Here is an 18,973-nt window from a genome sequence, read left to right as displayed (position 1 = left end):
CCCTGTGGGTGCAGGCCTTCTCCCCAAAAACATCCAGGGTGCTCATATATATATACGTCCAGGTTGCTCATATATATATGTACATACATATACTCACACATATATATATATATGTATATATATATATATACACACACACATACATACACGTGTGGCACATACCTCAGACTTGCTTCCTGCTGTTGACAGCATGCCACTCTCCGCCTTCACAATGACCCTTTCTGGCACCCGTGACCGATCTGCTCTTCTGTGAATTCAATCTCACATGGGTGACTAATCGTTTCTTGCAAAGTTCATTCAGTTCTGTGGTCACGGACTCTGCCATTCCCCTATCTTTTTTTGCACCAAGCTAAGCGCACTTATTAGTGGATTAATCTACTTGCTGTTGTAGATTTTCCAGTGTATTTGTTACATCCTTGTTTAGAATCAGGGTTATTGTACCTCACACTGTAGTTTTCATAAATACATTTAGGTGTGTCTTGTGTGTGTTTTCACTGATTGCACTTAACGCTTATCATCTATGCCCTTTTGGTTATCCTTTAACTACCGGAGGGTCGACACATCTGGGCATTAAACGTTTGTGAAACTATTCCTTATGCAGAGTGCAAAATAGATTTCTATGGATTTTATTAGAACTGCTGCCCACTGCAATTATGTTATATAGTCTGTCTCCATTATTTGTAGTTTGATCATGCTTCTGGACTGCTTATCTGGTAGAGACAATATTTAGCTGCAGATTTCTTACTTTTGAATTTCCCCCAGGCATCCGGATCTGGGGAATTTTTTGAGCAGTACGCCTGCGCACAATCAGGTGGCATTTATGAGCTCAGTGCCCGCCGTCGTCGGCGTCTGCGGCAGCTATGACATCGCTGTTATGAATGTATGTCAGAACGACGCCTGCCGGAACAACTAATGCCTGAACAACGAGGTCGGAACAATGACCTCGTTGTTACCACTAATGACTTTACCACAAATGCCTTAACAAGGATTTTTCGTTGTAAAGGCATTCCTGGTAAAAGCATTAGTGATAGGCATCCATTGTTCCTGCATGCGTCCCCTCTGGCCCCCCAACCCTAAAAATGACTGCGACCCCCCCATCCACCCCGTAAAACCACACCAACCCCCCACCCTTGCCCCTAAAACTACCCCAACCCCCACCTCCCCCCTAAAATTACTGCGACCCCCACCCTACCCCCAAAACTTAAAACAACTCCAACACCCATCCCTGAAACCTAAAGTACCCCAAACCCCACCCTTAAAACTACTCTGAGCCCCCCACCCTGCCCCTAAACCTAAACCCCCCCAACCCGCCCCTAAAATTATCCGACCCCCCAACCCACCCCTAAAACCTAAAACCCCAACCCCCACCCCCACACCTAAAACTGAAAATACCCTGACCCCCACCCCTGCCCCTAAAACTGAAACCCCGACCCCCAACTCCGCCCCTAAAACTGAAAATACCCCGACCCCCCATCCCCGGTCCTAAAACTAAAACCCCGACCCTCCACCCCCGCCCCGCCCCTAAAACAGAAAATACCCCGACCCCCCCACCCTGGCCCTAAAACTAAAACCCCGACCCCCCACCCCGCCCCTAAAACAGAAAATACCCCGACCCCCCCCCCCCCCGGCCCTAAAACTAAAACCCCGACCCCCTCACCTAAAACAGAAAATACCCCGACCCCCACCCCACCCCTAAAACTAAAACCCCAACCCCCCGCCCGCCCCTAAAACCCCGACCCCCCACCCCTAAAACAGAAAATACCCGACCCCCCAACCCACTCCTAAAACTAAAAGCCCGACCCCCCACCCCGGCCCGCCCCTAAAACAGAAAATACCCGACCACCCACCCCCGGCCCTAAAACTAAAACCCCGACCCCCACACCTGCCCCCAGCCCCTCGGCACCAAAACTGAAAATACCCCGACCCCCTGCCCCTAAAACTAAAACCCCGACCCCCCACCCCCACCCCGCCCCACTTACCTGAGTTGTCGCCTCGTCGTCCTCCTCAGCCGACTCCCTTGTTTGTACCTTAACCACACATGTGCGTTGTTCAGCATATGCGTGGTTAGGGCACAAAACAACGAAGTTGTGGTTAAGGAAAGCGTTGTTTCGCTTTTGTTAACCAGGACTTCGTTGTTCCGAAGTCGGCCTTATGGGAGTTTCCCCGCAGTCAATATATAGGTGCCACCTCAGTGCACTGATGTCAGTTTCTTTCAGGATTTTCCAAGCCAGAAGTGCAGAGCCATAGAGAAACTGACTACGGGTGCGTCAAAACTAAGGCCCTGAAAGGGTAGTCCCTACCCCTTGAAATCAGTTTGAAAGGCGGAGAGGATCGGTGGGTCGGTAAGGAATCTGCAACTAGATATTGTCTTGACCAGATAAGGCGTTACCAAACTCCAGCCATAAATATTGATTTGTACCTGCTCTAATACAGTACTTGTGATAAAGCCTGCAAGTGTACAATATTGTGAATAACTATATAATCTTTGTATGCTGAGAACTTTTGTTAAACTATTCTTCTTGTTATTTCCAGTGCACTACATCCACACCAACACAAAGGCTCCAGGAAGAGCAGAACTTCTTATGCAGTGTCACAAGGCAGCTGAGCAAGACCCATGCTGAAAGTTTTTTTTCTTCTCATTTTGCCCCAAACCATCTTTACCCTCGAAGTCAGGGTATGATTTAAAGGTTTAGGGTTTCTTGATCATGGGCTGCCCTTCGGAGGAATAAGAGGCCCAGCATTGTCTTCGCTGTCGGAACCAATTGAGTGCATGATATCCAAGCAGGAGTGACTCATGAACATTTTACAGCTTTTCCAAGTAGCTGTCCTGCAGAGCTCAATCCCCGAAGCTTAGTTTATAGTTCTATCATTGCTCTTGTGAAATGTGTTATCACCTTACTCTGTAGGAAATATGTCTTAGCGTAAAAGTAAGTGATGGCAGCTGCTATCCACTAAGCCACTCCCTATTCAGAGAGTGTGGCCATGGTTTGGGTTTCTGAAAGCAACAAATAACAACTGTCTTTCTGATAAACAGGGCCTTATTACGAGTGTGGATGTCTTATGACCACCACCTATGCAGCGGTCCGACTTCCACATAACAAACCTGGCGGTTCGACCACCAGTGAACCCCCAGCTCTGTCAGTCCAGCTCAGTCAGGCAGTGGTGGAGTTTCTATACCAGCAGCGGATTACAACCTCATTCTCTGCCAGCCTTTTCATGGCGATAACACTGCCATGAAAAGGCTGGCGGAGAACATGTACAGGGGGCACCCTGCTCTGCCCGTGCACTTGGCGTGGGCAGTGCAGGGGGCCCCCTTCCCAGCACCTTTGCAATGTTCACTGTCTGGTTTACAGACAGTGAACATTGCGAGGGTGCTGGTGCACCCTGCTGGCTACAGCATTGCCACCAGCTCGATTACGAGCCAGAGACAATGCTGTTACCTGTTTACCGCTAGGCCGACAGGTGGAAATTCAGGTTTCTGCCCGCTGTCCTAATGGCACACTTGTAATGACTCCAGCGGGAAGGTTGCCACGTAAGCAGCGGCCACCCTGTCAGGTTTGACAGATGGGGTTTTCCGTCCGCCAAACTCGAAATGAGGCACTCAGGCCCATATTTATACTTTTTGACGCAAAACTGCGCTAACGCAGTTTTGCGTCAAAAAAATTAGCGCCGGCTAACGCCATTCTGAAGCGCCATGCGGGCGCCGTATTTAATCAATGACGTTAGCCGACGTTAGCCGGCGTTAGCCGCCGGCGCTGCCTGGTGTGCGTGGAAAAAAACGACGTACACCAGGCAGCGCCGGCGTAGGGGGATATGGGGCTTGGGCGTCAAGAAATGGGGCAAGTCAGGTTGAGGCAATTTTTTCGCCTCAACCCGATTTGCGCCATTTTGTTTCACGGCCAACCCCCATAGAAATGACTCCTGTCTTAGCAAAGACAGGAGTCATGCCCTCTTGCCCAATGGCCATGCCCAGGGGACTTATGTCCCCTGGGCATGGTCATTGGGCATAGTGGCATGTAGGGGGGCACAAATCAAGCCCCCCTATGCCACAAAAAAAAAAAAAAAAACACTTACCTGAACTTACCTTAATGTCCCTGGGATAGGTCCCTCCAGCCTTGGGTGTCCTCCTGGGGTGGGCAAGGGTGACAGGGGGGGTCCCTGGGGGCATGGGAGGGCACCTCTGGGCTCCTTCAGAGCCCACGGGTCCCTTAACGCCTGCCTTTTGCAGGCGCTAAAAAATGGCGCAAAAGCGGCCGTACGTCATTTTTTTTGACCCGCCCACTCCCGGGCGTGAATTTTGCCAGGGAGTATAAATCCGACGCACATGCCTCGGAGTCGATTTTTTAGACGTGAACGCCTACCTTGCATCTCATTAACGCAAAGTAGGTGTCCACGCTAAAAAATGACGCAAACTCCATGGACTTTGGCGCTAGACGCGTCTAACGCCAAAGTATAAATATGGAGTTAGTTTTGCGTCGAAATTGCGTCAAAAAAAACGACGCAATTCCGGCGCAAACGGAGTATAAATATGCCCCTCAGTGTCCTGGCAATATAAAATTTCAAACATCTTCTTATCTTGTAACATCTAAAGAGTGAACACACATCTCCTCTATCTAGAGCTGGTCGACAATGGGTGTTCCCTTCTCTGAAAGATCTTGTCTACCTCTACCATACTCATCTCCCAGTCACAGCATTCTCCACCAACCTGGTCAGCAAATCCTTCCATTCATTGCTGATCCTTAGTAGATACTTTGCGGCAGATGGCCTCTGTGATCACCCATTGCTGAAACAATTGCACTTCTTGTGACAGAGCCTGGGACCAGGTACCCCTTTTTGTTGCCATAAAACACCTAAATTGCCTTTCCTGTGTGCACAAACACTGAAGACTGTTGAATTCCTTGAAGGAAATAAGTCACAAACTTTCAGGTCGCTCTGATTTCTACACCATTCATGTGGAACAATGCTTTCACCAGCACCAATAAGTCTTTTGCTAAAGGTTCTTGGAGATTGCCCCCTCTCCAAACAATGTATGGAAGTGTAAGTCACATGCTAAGTGTCCCAGTTTGAACCATAATCTTACTCAAATGTGATTCCAGTGATTTCACCACCTCAGAACTGAATTTGCAGATTACGTTTTTTCTATGTTTTTGTCAAAACTGCCTAAGGCCTGCTCCCATTGCTTAAGGATTCCTCCTGCAGGAGCTGAATTTGTAATTGGAAATGTGGAATGAGCGGAATGCAAGACAATGCCACTTCCAGTAATGATTTGTAGTAAAGGAATAAAGTCGCCTGGAGCCTTTGTAAATGGTGAGCAAAAGCCTGAATTGGTCATGTCCAGTCTTTGTAGAGGGGTGTCTTCCCTGCTTTCGAGTCAAAAAAGGCTCCCAAAAACTGTATTCTAATTGAAAGAATTCAGTCATACACAGCGTGCAAAATAGCTCGGACATGCTCTGGTAGCCTCTGCCTCAGAAATAGATCAGCCTTTGATGAGCCAATTGGTGAGGGAAAGTTATATCTGACCAGCAGAATGCCGCCACTGGAACCATGCACTTTGTGAAGCTATGTGTGGCTGACTTAAATCCTAGCAGAAGAACATAAAACTGGTAACAGCAACAGGAAGGATTGTGTTTTTTGAGGTTTGATGAGTTCACATAATTGTATAACAGGACACCAAGCTTATGCTTTTTCCTGTCAAGAAAGAATATCTAGTAGAAGCCTCTATTTTGCTGGAACTCGTAAAGGACCTGACAGCCCCTTTCTGTAAAAGTGAAGGGACTGCTGATTAGAACTGATAGAGAAGTGCTTCTTTGCAAGGGGGATACTTGAAGGTCACTCCAGGACTTTAAAGTACTGGTCTAAATGTATTGTTTTGGTTTAATTGAAGAAACGTCTTCTGAAAACACCAAGATGTGAAGTGTTTTAGAAAATAAATGCATTTATCACGCATTTGGGTGCTTTCAACAACAAGCCTATAGAGAGCTTTCCTCAATAATTCATCCATTGTGTTTGTAACAATAAACCACTTTTCCTTGCACAAAAGTCCTCAGACACACACATTCTTTTTTTTTAATTTTTCTTTTTATTAACAGCTTAGCAAGAATATATTACATACAACCATATGTACTTTAAACGGAGCATTTCAACTGAAACCATCAGTCATGATTTGTATCTCCTGGGAGGAGATCAATACCCCCTCTCTAACCCCTTCTGACCCGCAAGGGGGCTCTCAGTGTGGGATGTCCAGAACTGACGCTGTTCCCTCGGGTGGATTGGCACATATATTTCCCCTGTAAGTGTTCCAATGTCCCCATACTTTTATGGATTTTTGCAGGGAACCCTGGCTCTCCTATGACACCTTCTCTGCCACCATGCACCAGTCCATGTCCCTCTTCCAGTCTCTCACTTCTGGTGCATTGGGCGCCTCCTCCCACATAGCCTCACAATGTTTCTCTTGGTGACTATCAATCCAAGCGTCATCCATGACACTGCCGCCCTCTCAAGATCTGTGTCATCCCAGATGTTTAGCGGACACCATTTTGAAAAGACGTCTATCATGCTACCCCACACCTCATTCATACACATGATCAAAGATGGCCCAGTAAACTTGTAGTGCCGGGCATCCCATATGAAGGAGCCCTCCTGTCCACACTCCCTCAGACATCGGGTGTCACTTGATTTGCCCATTCTGCCTCTAACCGTACCCGCCAAGAAGGACCTATGCAGGATCCTCATGTGCACCAGGAGGAACCATGAAATAATTCCCACTTCCTGTGGTGAGGTCAGTGTCACACGCCGTTTGTTTTAGTCTAGGCTTCCCCCATCTTGCGCCCATCTCTCCTTGAGATGTGTTAGTGGGTCTGGTGTATTATTGATTAATTTCTGGTAAGTGAGGGATATGGCTTTTTGTGTAGGTATTCTTCCAGCAGTCTACTCTCCAGGGGTGATGATTCGGGTAGGTTTGTACCTTCAGGAAGCACCGACCAGAGATCATGGTGCACATGAAGGTAGCGGTAACTCGGATAGGGCCAGTGTGTACTCTACTTGTAGGCCGGTAACTGGGATAACCTGACCCTGTGACTATAGGTCTCCCATTTTTTATGTGCAGATCCGATCCCACTGGTCGACCCAGGGCAGGTCTCCCAGGGTGCCAAGTGCCCCGGAATCCCATAAGGGGGTGGTCTGCATACTTCCCCCTCCCAGCCCAGGGTACGGAGTGCGGTATGCCAATGAGTGAGTATTGTTGCATCGGCCAGCGAGTGCGCTGAGACATGGCTCTCAGACAACACCTCCCCGCTGCATCAGCCACCTGTCCATACGGTAGGCAGGCTTGCCCAGGGATGCGTGAATCCAATAGTTTATGGTGGTGAGTTGTGCTGCTCAGTGATACTTCCTGATATCGAGAAGGGAAATCCCTCCATCCTACCAGTTCGCTGTCAGCTTGGCCAGGGCTATTCCTGCTGGACCTCCATCCCTTAGTAGGATTCCAAGTTCACTGTGAATGGCTCTATAATATGTTGAGGGTACAGAGTAGGGAGTATTGTGTAGGACATAGAAAAAGCGTGGGAGGGACATCATCTTGAAGAGGGCAGCACTGCCCAGCATTGACAGGGGGAGGCCCTCCAGTGTTGAACATCCTGTCTGAGGCGGGCCAGGAGGGGGAGGAGGTTGCAGGAGTAAAAGTATGTCAGGTCCTTGGTTATGTAGATGCCCAGGTACATGAAGCCCTCGGTCACCATCTCAGCCTCACAGCCATGCGGCAATCAGGAGGAGGGGAGGGATGTCTCCTCTGATAGTATATATAGTAGATTTGGCCCAGGTTATTGAAGAACCTGAATACTGGCCAAAGTGGGACACTATGTGCACAATGGCATCTAGGTTCCTGGCAGAATCTGCCACATAAAGCAGAATGTTGGCGTTGAGTGACGTTCCGACTTCCAATTGGTCTCTCTAGTGGAGTCTGCGGATCAGGGGGTCCTGACGCACCCAAGCCGCTAGTGGTTCCAGGACAGGGCAAACAGGAGAGGGGAAAGTGGGCATCCCTACCTCTTGCCCCGTTGAAGGGCAAATGTTCCAGGCCATGTGCAGTTTACCGCCACATGGGCCAGGGGGCTGTATAAAGAAGTTGTATCCAGTTTATGAAACGTGGGCCAAAGCCCAGCCTTTTCAGAACTGCAAACATGTACGGCCATTCTACTGTGTCTAAGGCCATATGCAAGTCGAGGGACAAGATCACGGTGACCTCCTGTATATTGTCAGTCCGTCCAAGTACAGCCTGTAATCTACAGGGGTTAAGCGCCATGTTGCATTGTTGCACGAAGCCTGACTGTTCTGGGTTGACCAGGTTATGGATAATTGGGGTCAGTCGGGAGGCCACTACCCTAGCTAGCAATTAAATAGGCCTACAGGAGCCACAGTTCCCCCTGGGTTTCCCTGTCTTGTGGATGACCACTATAGAGGTCTGGTGTTGGTCTAACGGGAGCATCCCCCTCTTTTGGCTTTCCTCATACATTTTGCAGGTGAAGGGAGAGTTTGGTGGTTGTCAGCTTGTAGAGTTCGATCGGTATCCCATTGGGACCTGATGCCTTGCCTGGTTTCAACTCCCTGATTGCACTCGCTATTTCCTCCTGGGAGAGTTCTTTTTGCAGGGCCTCTCTAGCACCTTTTGGGGAGGGTGGGAGAGAGATGTCATCGAGAAGCTCAGCTGCTTAATTATTCATGGTGGAGCTTCTTGTGGAATAGAGTTGGCATAATATTGGGCAAACACTTCAGCTATGTCTTCCCTTCTGCTAACTAGTTTGCCTGAGTCGTTCGGATCCCGGCAACCTATCTAGCAGCTACATCCCTCCTGTCCAGCCAGGCCAATAGTTTACCCGTCTTGTCCCCCATTTCGTAGGTGCGGCGTTGTGTAGCCCTGTGGTGCACTTTGGTAGCCTCTTGCGACACATCTTGGTACTCCTTTTGTTTAAGAGTTGGGATGTGGGCGCCTTCTGATTCCTGTTGGGCGGGCAAACAAGCCTCAAGGATCAGTATCTCTTGCTTAAGAGACTCCAATTCAACCCTCTTTTCTTTTTTCTGTTCTGCCATCAGGGAGAAGCCCACCCCCCTTGATTACTGTCCCACAACGAGTGTGGAATCGACAGAAGTGCAGTTTTCCCTAAAATATTGGTCTGTTGCTTCTATCATTGGTGCTCTGATTTTTGGCATTTTAAGATACCAGGTACTCAATATGATGTGGCAAGTTGCCGGTCTCTCACCCGAACCATAGACCAGCCACAGGGGGGAGTGGTCGGAGATACCCCTGGCTAGATTGCCTATCTCCCTGACCTTTGATAACTGGGGGGCCAGCATAAGAAAGTAATCACTTTGCGAAAGGCTATTGTGTACCCCGGACTGAGAAGTAAAATGCCTGGACATTGGATTAAGGGTACGCCACATGTCTGCGAGGCCTTGGGCTGTGAGGAAGTCAGCAAAGGGTTGCCTAACCGAGCTCGGAGGCCTGGAGGTATAGTGGTCCTTGCTGTCACAAAGTGTTGCATTAAAGTCCCCTCCCAAGAGTAAGCCCCTGTCTGGAAGATTGAGAAGTAGAGCGGTCAGTGCTGAAAGTGCTGAGTCATGGAGTCGTGTTGGCATGTATACGGACAGTATGTTCAGAGGGGTCTCCCTCCCAGATACAGAAGAGCGCCACACAGCGGTCCTGTGGATCCTGCCATACTTACCGAATGGTCAGTGGAAGTGACTTTCTCTCCAAAATTCCCACTCCTCTAGAGGAAGTAGTATGGCCCACATGGTCAGCCATTTGTATCCCACCTATTAAGGGCATGACACTAGTTGCCTAAAAGATGAGTCTCTTGTAAAAGGATGATATCTGGGGAGTGTTGTTTGATGTATTGGAGCACCACTCCCCAATTTACTTTGTTGCCTAGGCCACTACCATTCCAGGATAGGATCCTAAGTGTCTACGTGTTTATTTTGGCCATCGCTCTGTTGGGTTGCCGGTCCACACCATAGGGGGTACCGTGCCAACCCTGGGTGGGGTCCGGGCTGTGAGAGCAGGGGACCTGTGTACCTCAGCATTGTTGAATAGTGGTGTGTATCTTGCCTGAACGTAAACAACAGCAAAAATCATATAACACCACTTCTGACGTAAATAACACCTCCCTCCGACACTGCGTTGCAAATTCCAAACTACCCGCCTCCCCAACTGCGCTAAGCACCTGTCGCTCCAACCAAACATACAACTAATAGGGAAGTGTACTTAATGCCATCTAGCACCCACCCAGCATCGGTACAGGAATGCAATTACAAAGTAGGCTGCTTATCTCATGCAGTCTCGATCTCGCCTCCGATTACCGGGTAAGGACCCCCAAGGCCCACCCCCGGCCGTTCCATGAAACGTTCTGGATGTAGTGCCGCTGCCACATTTTCAGTCCTCTGGGTCACACCAGTCACTCCATGAATCCCATGTACCATCTCGGGGGTCAGGGTGGCATTCTGGACTAGGCAATGTAGTGCTTCCCCACGTCCCTCCTTGGGGGTCCATGTTGACCTATCGCAGGGCTGCCTCTGTGGCGTTTTCTTAGGATGGTCACGGCGTCCTGTCCCTCCGATCACCTGCCATCCGTCCAGCCAGTCGCGGGCTGCTTTTGGGGTTGACAAGAAATGCGTTTTGCCATCGGCTACAACTCAGAACTGTGCCAGAAAAAGCATTGAGTGCTTGAGGTCGCCCTCTCTTAGAGCCTTCTTCACTCCGGGAGTCTCTGTAAACGGAGAGTGAAGTCTAGGAAGAAGGTAAGACAAGTGTTACCTATATGCATTGGTGGGGTGCTGCGGGCAGCTTGAAGAATCACATCCAGGTCTCGGAAGTTGAAGAGCCTTGCTATGATGGGTCGTGGCGGTGAACCGGGCTTTGGCGGTGTGCCTGGGATGCGGTGGGCTCGCTGTACAGAAAGGTATTTGGAGAGTCTGTTTGGTTGTATCTATTTCGGAAGGAGTTCTTCCACGAACAGGTCTACAGCCGATCCCTAGGTCTTTTCAGGTATCCCTAATATTTGTATGTGATTCCTGCATTACCGGCCCTCTAAATCTTCAAACTTCTCTCTTAACTGTTCAGCAGTGACTTTGAGCATTTTGACTTGTGTTGTGAGGGTTGCAGTGTCATCTTTGAGCTGTATTAAGGAACTTTTGGATTTTTTTACTCTGGCCCCCAAGTTGTGCATATCTGCCTGCATGAGGGCAACCTCTGCTGACTCTGTGTTGATCTTTGTCTCCAGAGAGCTGCGTACCCCTTGGATAGCTGGCATTACATGCTTCAGAGTTGGATTGTCCCTCTTTGAGGTCCCCCGGGCCACGTTCTACCCCATGGCCATCTCTGTTGTGTCTCTGGGTTGAGTAATTCTGTCAAGCTTCAATTGATGGACTTTTCTTGCATTCTTTCCTCACGTCATCCTGCTGGTGGGCGATAAAAGTGACTGCTCGTGACAGAACAATCTAAAAATGGAGTTCCATCAGTGGCAGGGGGTGCTGTTCACTTATGGTGGCTTGTCTGTACAGGGGGTCCATGACTTACTTTGGTGGGGCGGGTGGGTGCCAGGGGCAGAATGTCTCTCCACCCAACCTGCAGACTTCACATTGAACCCATCAGGCCCAGTATCGTGGGAGAAGTCTGAGCCCCTGAGTCACAGTCACTATGAGGGGGTGGATGCTTCCAAGGTGTACACAGCTCTTGGTTAAGTCTCCTTGGGCAGTCGCCGCCTCAATGCTGCTGGGTCCCCGCAGTGTTGGATGCCCTGTCAGGGCTCTAGGCACTGACTCTTGGTTGTTGTTCCTGCATCCTTTGCAATGCAGGGCCCACACCATGGGCGCTGTGGGTCCGACCAGGCCCACCTGGCGAGGCACGGGGACCGTGCCCCGGTTGGTTTGCCCCCCTGGGGGCGTGCGCCCTATCTCCAGCGCCCACAATCTGGGTCGAGGTCCCGGGGACCCCTGGGCAAGCAGACGTGAGTCCGGTGAGGGATCCGAAGGCCCCTGTGGAGTGGTAACAAAGGCCACGGTTGATGTCTCCTTCATATCCAGCCCCAGCTGTATTCCGCTTGCTGGTTCAAGTCAGTAGGACCGGTTCCTGGCTGCCCACACACGGGGGCTCCCTTTGTGTTGCACATGTTGGTTAGGGTGCCTGCATCCCCCCGACTGGTGTGGCCACCCTAGTGCAGCAAGTCTGTGGAGGTGCTCTCTGCGGGATCACAGTCCGAGGCGAGGCCCCGGCCTGGAGTGCAGCGCGAGGCCCAGCTGCATGTCTCAGGCAGCCGGGGCCCTTTTGGGCTCAGATGCCTCCAGCCTGGTATACTCCTGTTGGGTGGTTCACCAAACTGGTCTCCCGCCGGTTGCGGCCATGCATCTGGCCTCCTCTCCCCAGCAGCTCCGAGCGCAGCAAAAGGCCCCACTGTCCGATCCAGTTAGTTGGGACCCGTTGGACCGCTAACTCTGTTCCTCTGTATCCTCTAGGTGAACGAGGGGCAGAAACGTTCGTGTTCGCCCATGGGGCAGAATAATATTATGCATATTAAGGGGATCTGGTTGGGTGACCACCGAAGCTTCTCAGCTATGTGTCCATCACGGGCAGCAGTTGGCCACATCCCCCCAGACAAACACATCCTTGAAGACAGTTGCCTAAGAGTGCAGAATCCCTACACACACAATGCGCAGTAGCAATCTGAGGCATGGGATGTTCTAAGGAGTGGAGTACTGAGCTACTTCACCTTATTTGCTGGAGTTTTGGTGTTTTCTAATGTGGTGAATGGGATACTAAATGAACATGGTTTAATTGATATTTTTATTGAAGACTGATATGCTTTTTACTGACTGCTATTGAAGGACACTGGAGGTACCCACCTTGACCATGGGGAATGATTCATGAATGTGAATCTATCAAAAATACAATGCTGGAGAAATGAAACTACAGTTTCTATGCTGATGTACCCTGCTCTTTCTAAAGTATCATCTGTAGGGGCAATAATATAGTAGATGAGCCAACCTCATTCAATTTTTGTCAACTTTCCCTGGTGTGATCCAGTCTAGAGAAGGGATAACAATTCAAGCATAGTATGCATGCTTTTAGTGGCCTTTCTTTGGAGAAACAACTTGTGGGATAAGCCCCTTATAAATGTGAACTACACAGTCATAAACTGCATTGCTAATTCAAAATATTTAAATTAAAATATTATAAAAAGATGGAATTAAATAAACTTACCAGATTTTTGTGAGAGTGGTACAGTTCTTGGAGAACTTCATCCACTATGGAATTTGTCAAATAGGTGACAACAGAAAGTTTCACCTCACTGCAAAAGGGAAAGACACATCCAGTTAAGTAAGTATCCACATGAACTATCAACAATTTTAGTATTTTAATACTGTCTTCCAGTCATTCTGAAATTATGTCAGTAAGAGGTAATCAACAAGGATTATTTATGACTGCTGCAACCTGTTAGAGGGTGTCTTGTACCATCTCAGGTGCCTGACTTCAAGGTGCACGCTGGCACAATCTTTAAAGTGTTGCATCTTGATTTTTTCAGTTTGTGTTGTATTTTATCATCTCTAATAGAGTTACTTTTTATTTCTTAGTATATCAAAGTTGAAGGGGAGCCTTCATTCTGTGATAACAGCGGCTGGGCACCACTTTGGTGATTTCATTTTCTCACAAGTGGTTTTGACCCACAAGTAATTTCTCTCAAACCATGCCCATCCTGTATGATGGGCTTTATCTTCCTCAATGTAGTTCGTCTGTGCAACAGATGCACACAGTGGATGCGCTACTTGCACACAAGGTGCACCAAAGGTAAGCCCGTCTACACCAGTCTGTGCCTGAACAGCACCCAGGGTCGCAGATGCTGCCCAAATATTCATCAAATACTATCTTTTGTCGTACACAGTGCAGTAACTCACCTCCCTACAACCTTTTAGGAGGCACTGCAACTGAGAATCAAGAAAACTGTAATCCCTAGGGGGAACCTAAGTTTATCCACCACTCAACACCCACTCATTCACTCCAATGATCAGCTTCAATAAAGGAATATCTAGAAAAATAATTTAATAGATAGTCCCATATACAATACAAGGTAAAAAAGCGTATAAAACCTAAAGAGACCCAACAAACAATTACCACAAGACAATTAATATGCAATAAAACAGATGGGAGACAAATCACAAGACATACACCCTAGTCTGCCATCTACTCCTCTCCCACAATCGGTATACAATGGCTATCAGATTTGTGCACACAATCTATAATCTATTATGGGCGAGTTCCAATGGGTCCAGCGATCCAGTTTGCGTCGACATGTTTCGGTGGTTTCTGAAAGTCCTTCACCACCTTCTTCAGGACGATAGTTTATCCTTCCAATATAATCCTTCCATATTTATACAAGGATAAAATACAAGCGAGAGATACATAAATTACCAATATCCTACATTCCCTCAAAAGTCTCATACCTTCATAAATATATAGGTCCCTTAATCAAAACCACCCTCCATACCTAGATAATATATAGAAACCTTGATTACATGTTCCCATGAGAGAATCACCCATATTTCTTTATTAGGACATCGCAGAGGAATATCTAGAGTGCACTATCAGTCTTATCAGTGTTTACTGAAAAAGTCCACACATTAAAAACTATCATCATTAAACTTCCCCACTCACCGCTATTCAAGATAAATCACTCATCCTCCTCAAGTTAAAGTCCTTAGCCAGAGAATAGTCTTAACTTCTCTCTGGTCCAGGAACGGGTCGTTTCTATATGGGTAGAGTGAATTGATAAGCAACCTTATCCATATGTAAAGGGCCCAGATACTTTCCTGGTCCCCTTTATCTTTCTACTCATTTATTGTCAACCATGTTGTGTTCACCATATGCATAACCTGTATGTTTTGTCCAAGGAATGATGTATTTTCATCATTGGGGAAGGGAATATTAGTTGATGGTGACTGTTTCATCAAAGCTGATCATACGATATCATACTTGGAAATTGTTAATGCTTCATCTACGACATGCAAAACCCATTTATTTTACCCAAAGAGTAGTGTGTTATAAGTGATGGAGAAATATATAGTAGTTGACGGTGACTAAATCAACAAAGAGAATCACCCGATAATGTTCTCTGAGTTTCTCCTTTGCTTCAGTGACTCTGCAGATTTCTTCAAATATATACGAGGAGCCATGTATCATGAGTGTAGCTTTCAATCTCTGACCTACAGGTGAAAACCCAGGATGTAATCATCAGTATTGAATGCAAAAATTAGGAAACAGTTACTTGCTAAGCTCTCATTCTCTTCTATTAGTACTTCAGTTTATAAATTTGCCACCATATTTATCTTGACCGGTTTCCGATCGTCCCATATCCATGAGATTTGCTCACCTTCCAGTCCATGTCTGCCTCCTATTATGAAATTAGTTATCAACAACATTGGGCCTATTCTGGCCAAACTTTACAATATTTCATTGCAAACAGTGTCTGTGCCAGACATGTGGAAAACTGCTATGATCTGACATTTGTTTTAAAAGCGTTCAGTAGATCCTTCTACCCTTTCTAATTTTTGCACCATACCTCAATTGCCTCTCCCAGCCAAGGTGCTGAAGAAAGCAGTAAACTTTCAGCTCTCTTCCTCTTTAGAGGCAAATGTCCTGCTGTACCCTTCAGAATCAGATTTTAGGCCTAATCACAGCACAGAGACAGTCCTACTTACTGTCACAAACAACCTCAGATGCTTATTGGACAGAGGAAGATCTACTGCTCTGGTTCTATTAGAACTCTCAGCAGCACTTGATACAGTCTCTCACCCTGTCCCCATCTCTAGACTCTGTGACTTGAGCATCTGCAAGCAGGCTCTCAGCTAGTTAGATTACTTCTTTAATGGAAGATCCCAGACAGGCTAGTGACCACCGTTTCCATCAATGCTTTCTCAGTTCCCTGTTGGGTTCCTCAAGGCTCATCCCTGAGCCCCACTCAGTATATACCTCTTTCTTCTTATCCCACAGTTCAGTCTTTTGCCTTTGAGGTGTTAACCTAGTCAGATCAAACTCAAATAATTGCTTCTATCTTGGAAGACAACTGTATCACTAAAAATTCCCTCAATAGCTGTGTGAAAACAGCTGCCCGCTGGGGGATGTCGCTTGGAAGCCAAAGATGGCAGAAGTGTGATCTGGGTGCTCTGGTCTGGCGCAGATAATTATCCATCTAAATCGTCATACCAGGTGCCCACCCAAGTCATCCAACTGGTGTGAGAAGTTCTGCCGCTTGCTGACACCTGGCTCGGAGTGAAAAAACACACTGCTGTGGGAAACCGCTTGACACAGGAGACTGCGACTGCCGGGCCTGCACTGCACACTAAGACAACCTGGGATCCGCATGACGGCTGCCAGAGAAGAATAGGCTGTAGCGCCTGCCCCCCTAGTGCAGTGGGAGGCAGCAGAGCCGACTTGCTGAGTTGCGGGCCTGATGCGGTGAGCGTGTCGGATCTCCGTGCCAGAGTCGCAGCGGGAGGCCTATCAGAAATGCACTAGTTTAGGAAAGTGATCCTTTTTGCCTGGTATCCAATGCAGCTTTGACTGAAAGTGCAGTGGGTTCCTGCTAACCAGGTCCCCTGTGCCAGATCTCTTTCCCTAAGGATGTGCAATTGTTCCCCAATCAGAAATGCCTTTGGTCCCCCTATAAGTCCCTAGTAAAAGGTACCCCTGGTACCTAGGGCCTGGGCATCAAAGAGGGACCCCAAGAGCTGCAGCATGTATTGTGCCACCCTCGGGGACCCCTCAACTAGCACATGCAGACTGTCACTGCAGGCTGCGTGTCTTTGTGCAGCTAAAAGTGAAGACACGACACGAACAGACTGTGTGCCATGTCCCATAAACACTGCATATAATATTTGTAAGTCACCCCTGCAGCAGACCTCGCAGCCCTAAAGCAGGGCGCATTCTATTACATGTGAGGACGTATCTGCAAGAACAGATATGCCCGGGATATGTCTTTGTTGATTCTTAGACATAGTAAGTAACAGGGAAGCCACCCAGCTACATGATGGCTTCAGTCAAAATAGGGATGTTTGGTATCAAACATCTCGTATTAATAAGCTCTCACTGATGCCAGTGATGGATTTATCACTACATGCACCCAGAGGGCACCTTAGAGGTGCCCCTGAAAACCTACCAACTACCCGTGTGGGGAATGACCAGTTATAGCCAGTCTACCACCACCAGACATGAGGCTGACCTGCTAGGATGAGGGCTCTTGGGCAGTCAATCACAAAGCCTGCTCTGGGAGAGGTGTTTTGCACAACACCAACTGGATGACCTGTAAATCTGCATTCCAAAGCTGGCGGCTTCAAAGAGGCTCACTGCTCTTGATATGCGGTTCTGGCCTCACACACAGGAGAGATGCCGATCCCTGCCCCAGGGCCCTTTTGGTACCAGGACAGACGGGAAAGTTAGTATTCACGGGCGGCCGTCCACCCCCTGGGGCAGTCCCACCTCTAAGGTGCACTACCTGATGTGGACATAACTTTTTAAAATCTGCCACCTTGGTGTTGGCAGGTTTAGGAACTCTGGGGGACCTACACCTGCTGGGTACACTCCAGAAACACCCATAAAGTCGATATTTAAGGGAGCTCCTGCATCAAGAAAGCAGATTTCTGCTGACCTACAAAGAAGGACAACCAAGAGCTACAAAAGCAAAGCCTGAAGAAGATGCACCTGATGACTGAGAGGCCTGCCTGGCTTCAACAAAGACCCAGGAATTCCTGGGGAGCAGCGGAGCTTCTTACCGGACAACTGTAAGGACTCCTGACCACAAAAAAATCAGACACTGGAAAGCACCACTTCACACGTGCCGCACCGCCCGAATTGACAAGGGTCAACGGTGCCAGCATGGCTCCCCAGCCCTCCAGAAACAAAGACCACCTTGGACTTGTCCACTGTGGACACCCCAACATCGCCTGCAGCCTCTGCACGCAGGCCTCATCACCGCAAGCACTCTGGTGGAGAAAAACACGATGCCTCAGGACACATCTGCCATCATCGCCCCTGGTCATTGGAGAAAAGGACTGAAGCTGTCCCCTCGTCTCCAGACATCTCAGGTTTGGAACACACATGTTGGTTCCTCCTAACTGGATCCCAAGTCCTCACTTGCAGCATCCTTTCAACCAGACCAATATTCATAGAGTAACATTGGGTACCCAAAGCCGTATTACTCACATGCACCCAGCTGCCCCTTTGCCACCCATGGTGACCTGTTGGTGTGGTCCTGACCCTTACCCAATACTTTGCTAAAGTCCCTGAGATTGGCCTTATAAGTCGCTGTACTGTTCCTGTTTTGCCATCCTTGCTTTTCCTCCATAACATTGCAGCTTCCAGAAATTGCAGTGTCGACTTTTCAAAAGTGTACGGATTTCTCTTTCAAAACATACATACCTGATCATATTGATGCTGGTGCCAAAACATATATATAATTACTTGGTAATTTTGTAAATTGGTGTGGATCTCCTTCTTGAGTCATGTGCCTCATTTATTGATTGTGTGTGTATTTTCAGATGTCTAATGCTCCTCTCTGATAAGGCTAAGGCTGCTCGACCACACTATCCCCAAATTGGGATTGATAGAGCAAGCCCCTGTCCACTATTAAGTGAACCCCTGGACTCTGCACAATACATCTCAATTTGATATATCATATAATTAGGTGGCTTCCTACAACTATTGACCCAAAACAACAGGTTCAGGTGCACCCACTACCGGGTTCCGCCCACTGTCCATGTTAAATATGGACTTCAAAATCCTTAGTAAGGTGTCGGCAAATAGGATCCTCCCTTACAGGCAGACACTGATTCACAAAGATCATAACGGGTTCATCCTGAACCGAAGCACTCCCTCAACTTGCAAAGACTCTTATATGTTCTGTACCACCCTGGGTGCAGACCCAGACTGACACAATGC

The 18,973-nt window shown here is 48.2% G+C and overlaps 1 protein-coding gene across 1 annotated transcript in view; it reads right to left on the bottom strand.

Annotated features, from left to right (window-relative positions):
- Positions 1-18,973, bottom strand: part of CARMIL3 (capping protein regulator and myosin 1 linker 3) — a 1,220,401-nt gene that overhangs the window by 431,821 nt on the left and 769,607 nt on the right. Inside the window, exon 28 of the mRNA XM_069238205.1 lies at positions 13,247-13,334. Within this exon, the coding sequence (XP_069094306.1) occupies positions 13,247-13,334 (88 nt within the window). The remainder of the gene's footprint in view (positions 1-13,246; positions 13,335-18,973) is intronic.

The sequence above is a fragment of the Pleurodeles waltl genome, chromosome 6 (assembly GCF_031143425.1).
Source record: "Pleurodeles waltl isolate 20211129_DDA chromosome 6, aPleWal1.hap1.20221129, whole genome shotgun sequence".
Taxonomy (NCBI): Eukaryota; Metazoa; Chordata; class Amphibia; order Caudata; family Salamandridae; genus Pleurodeles; species Pleurodeles waltl.
This window is presented reverse-complemented; position numbering and strand designations above follow the sequence as displayed.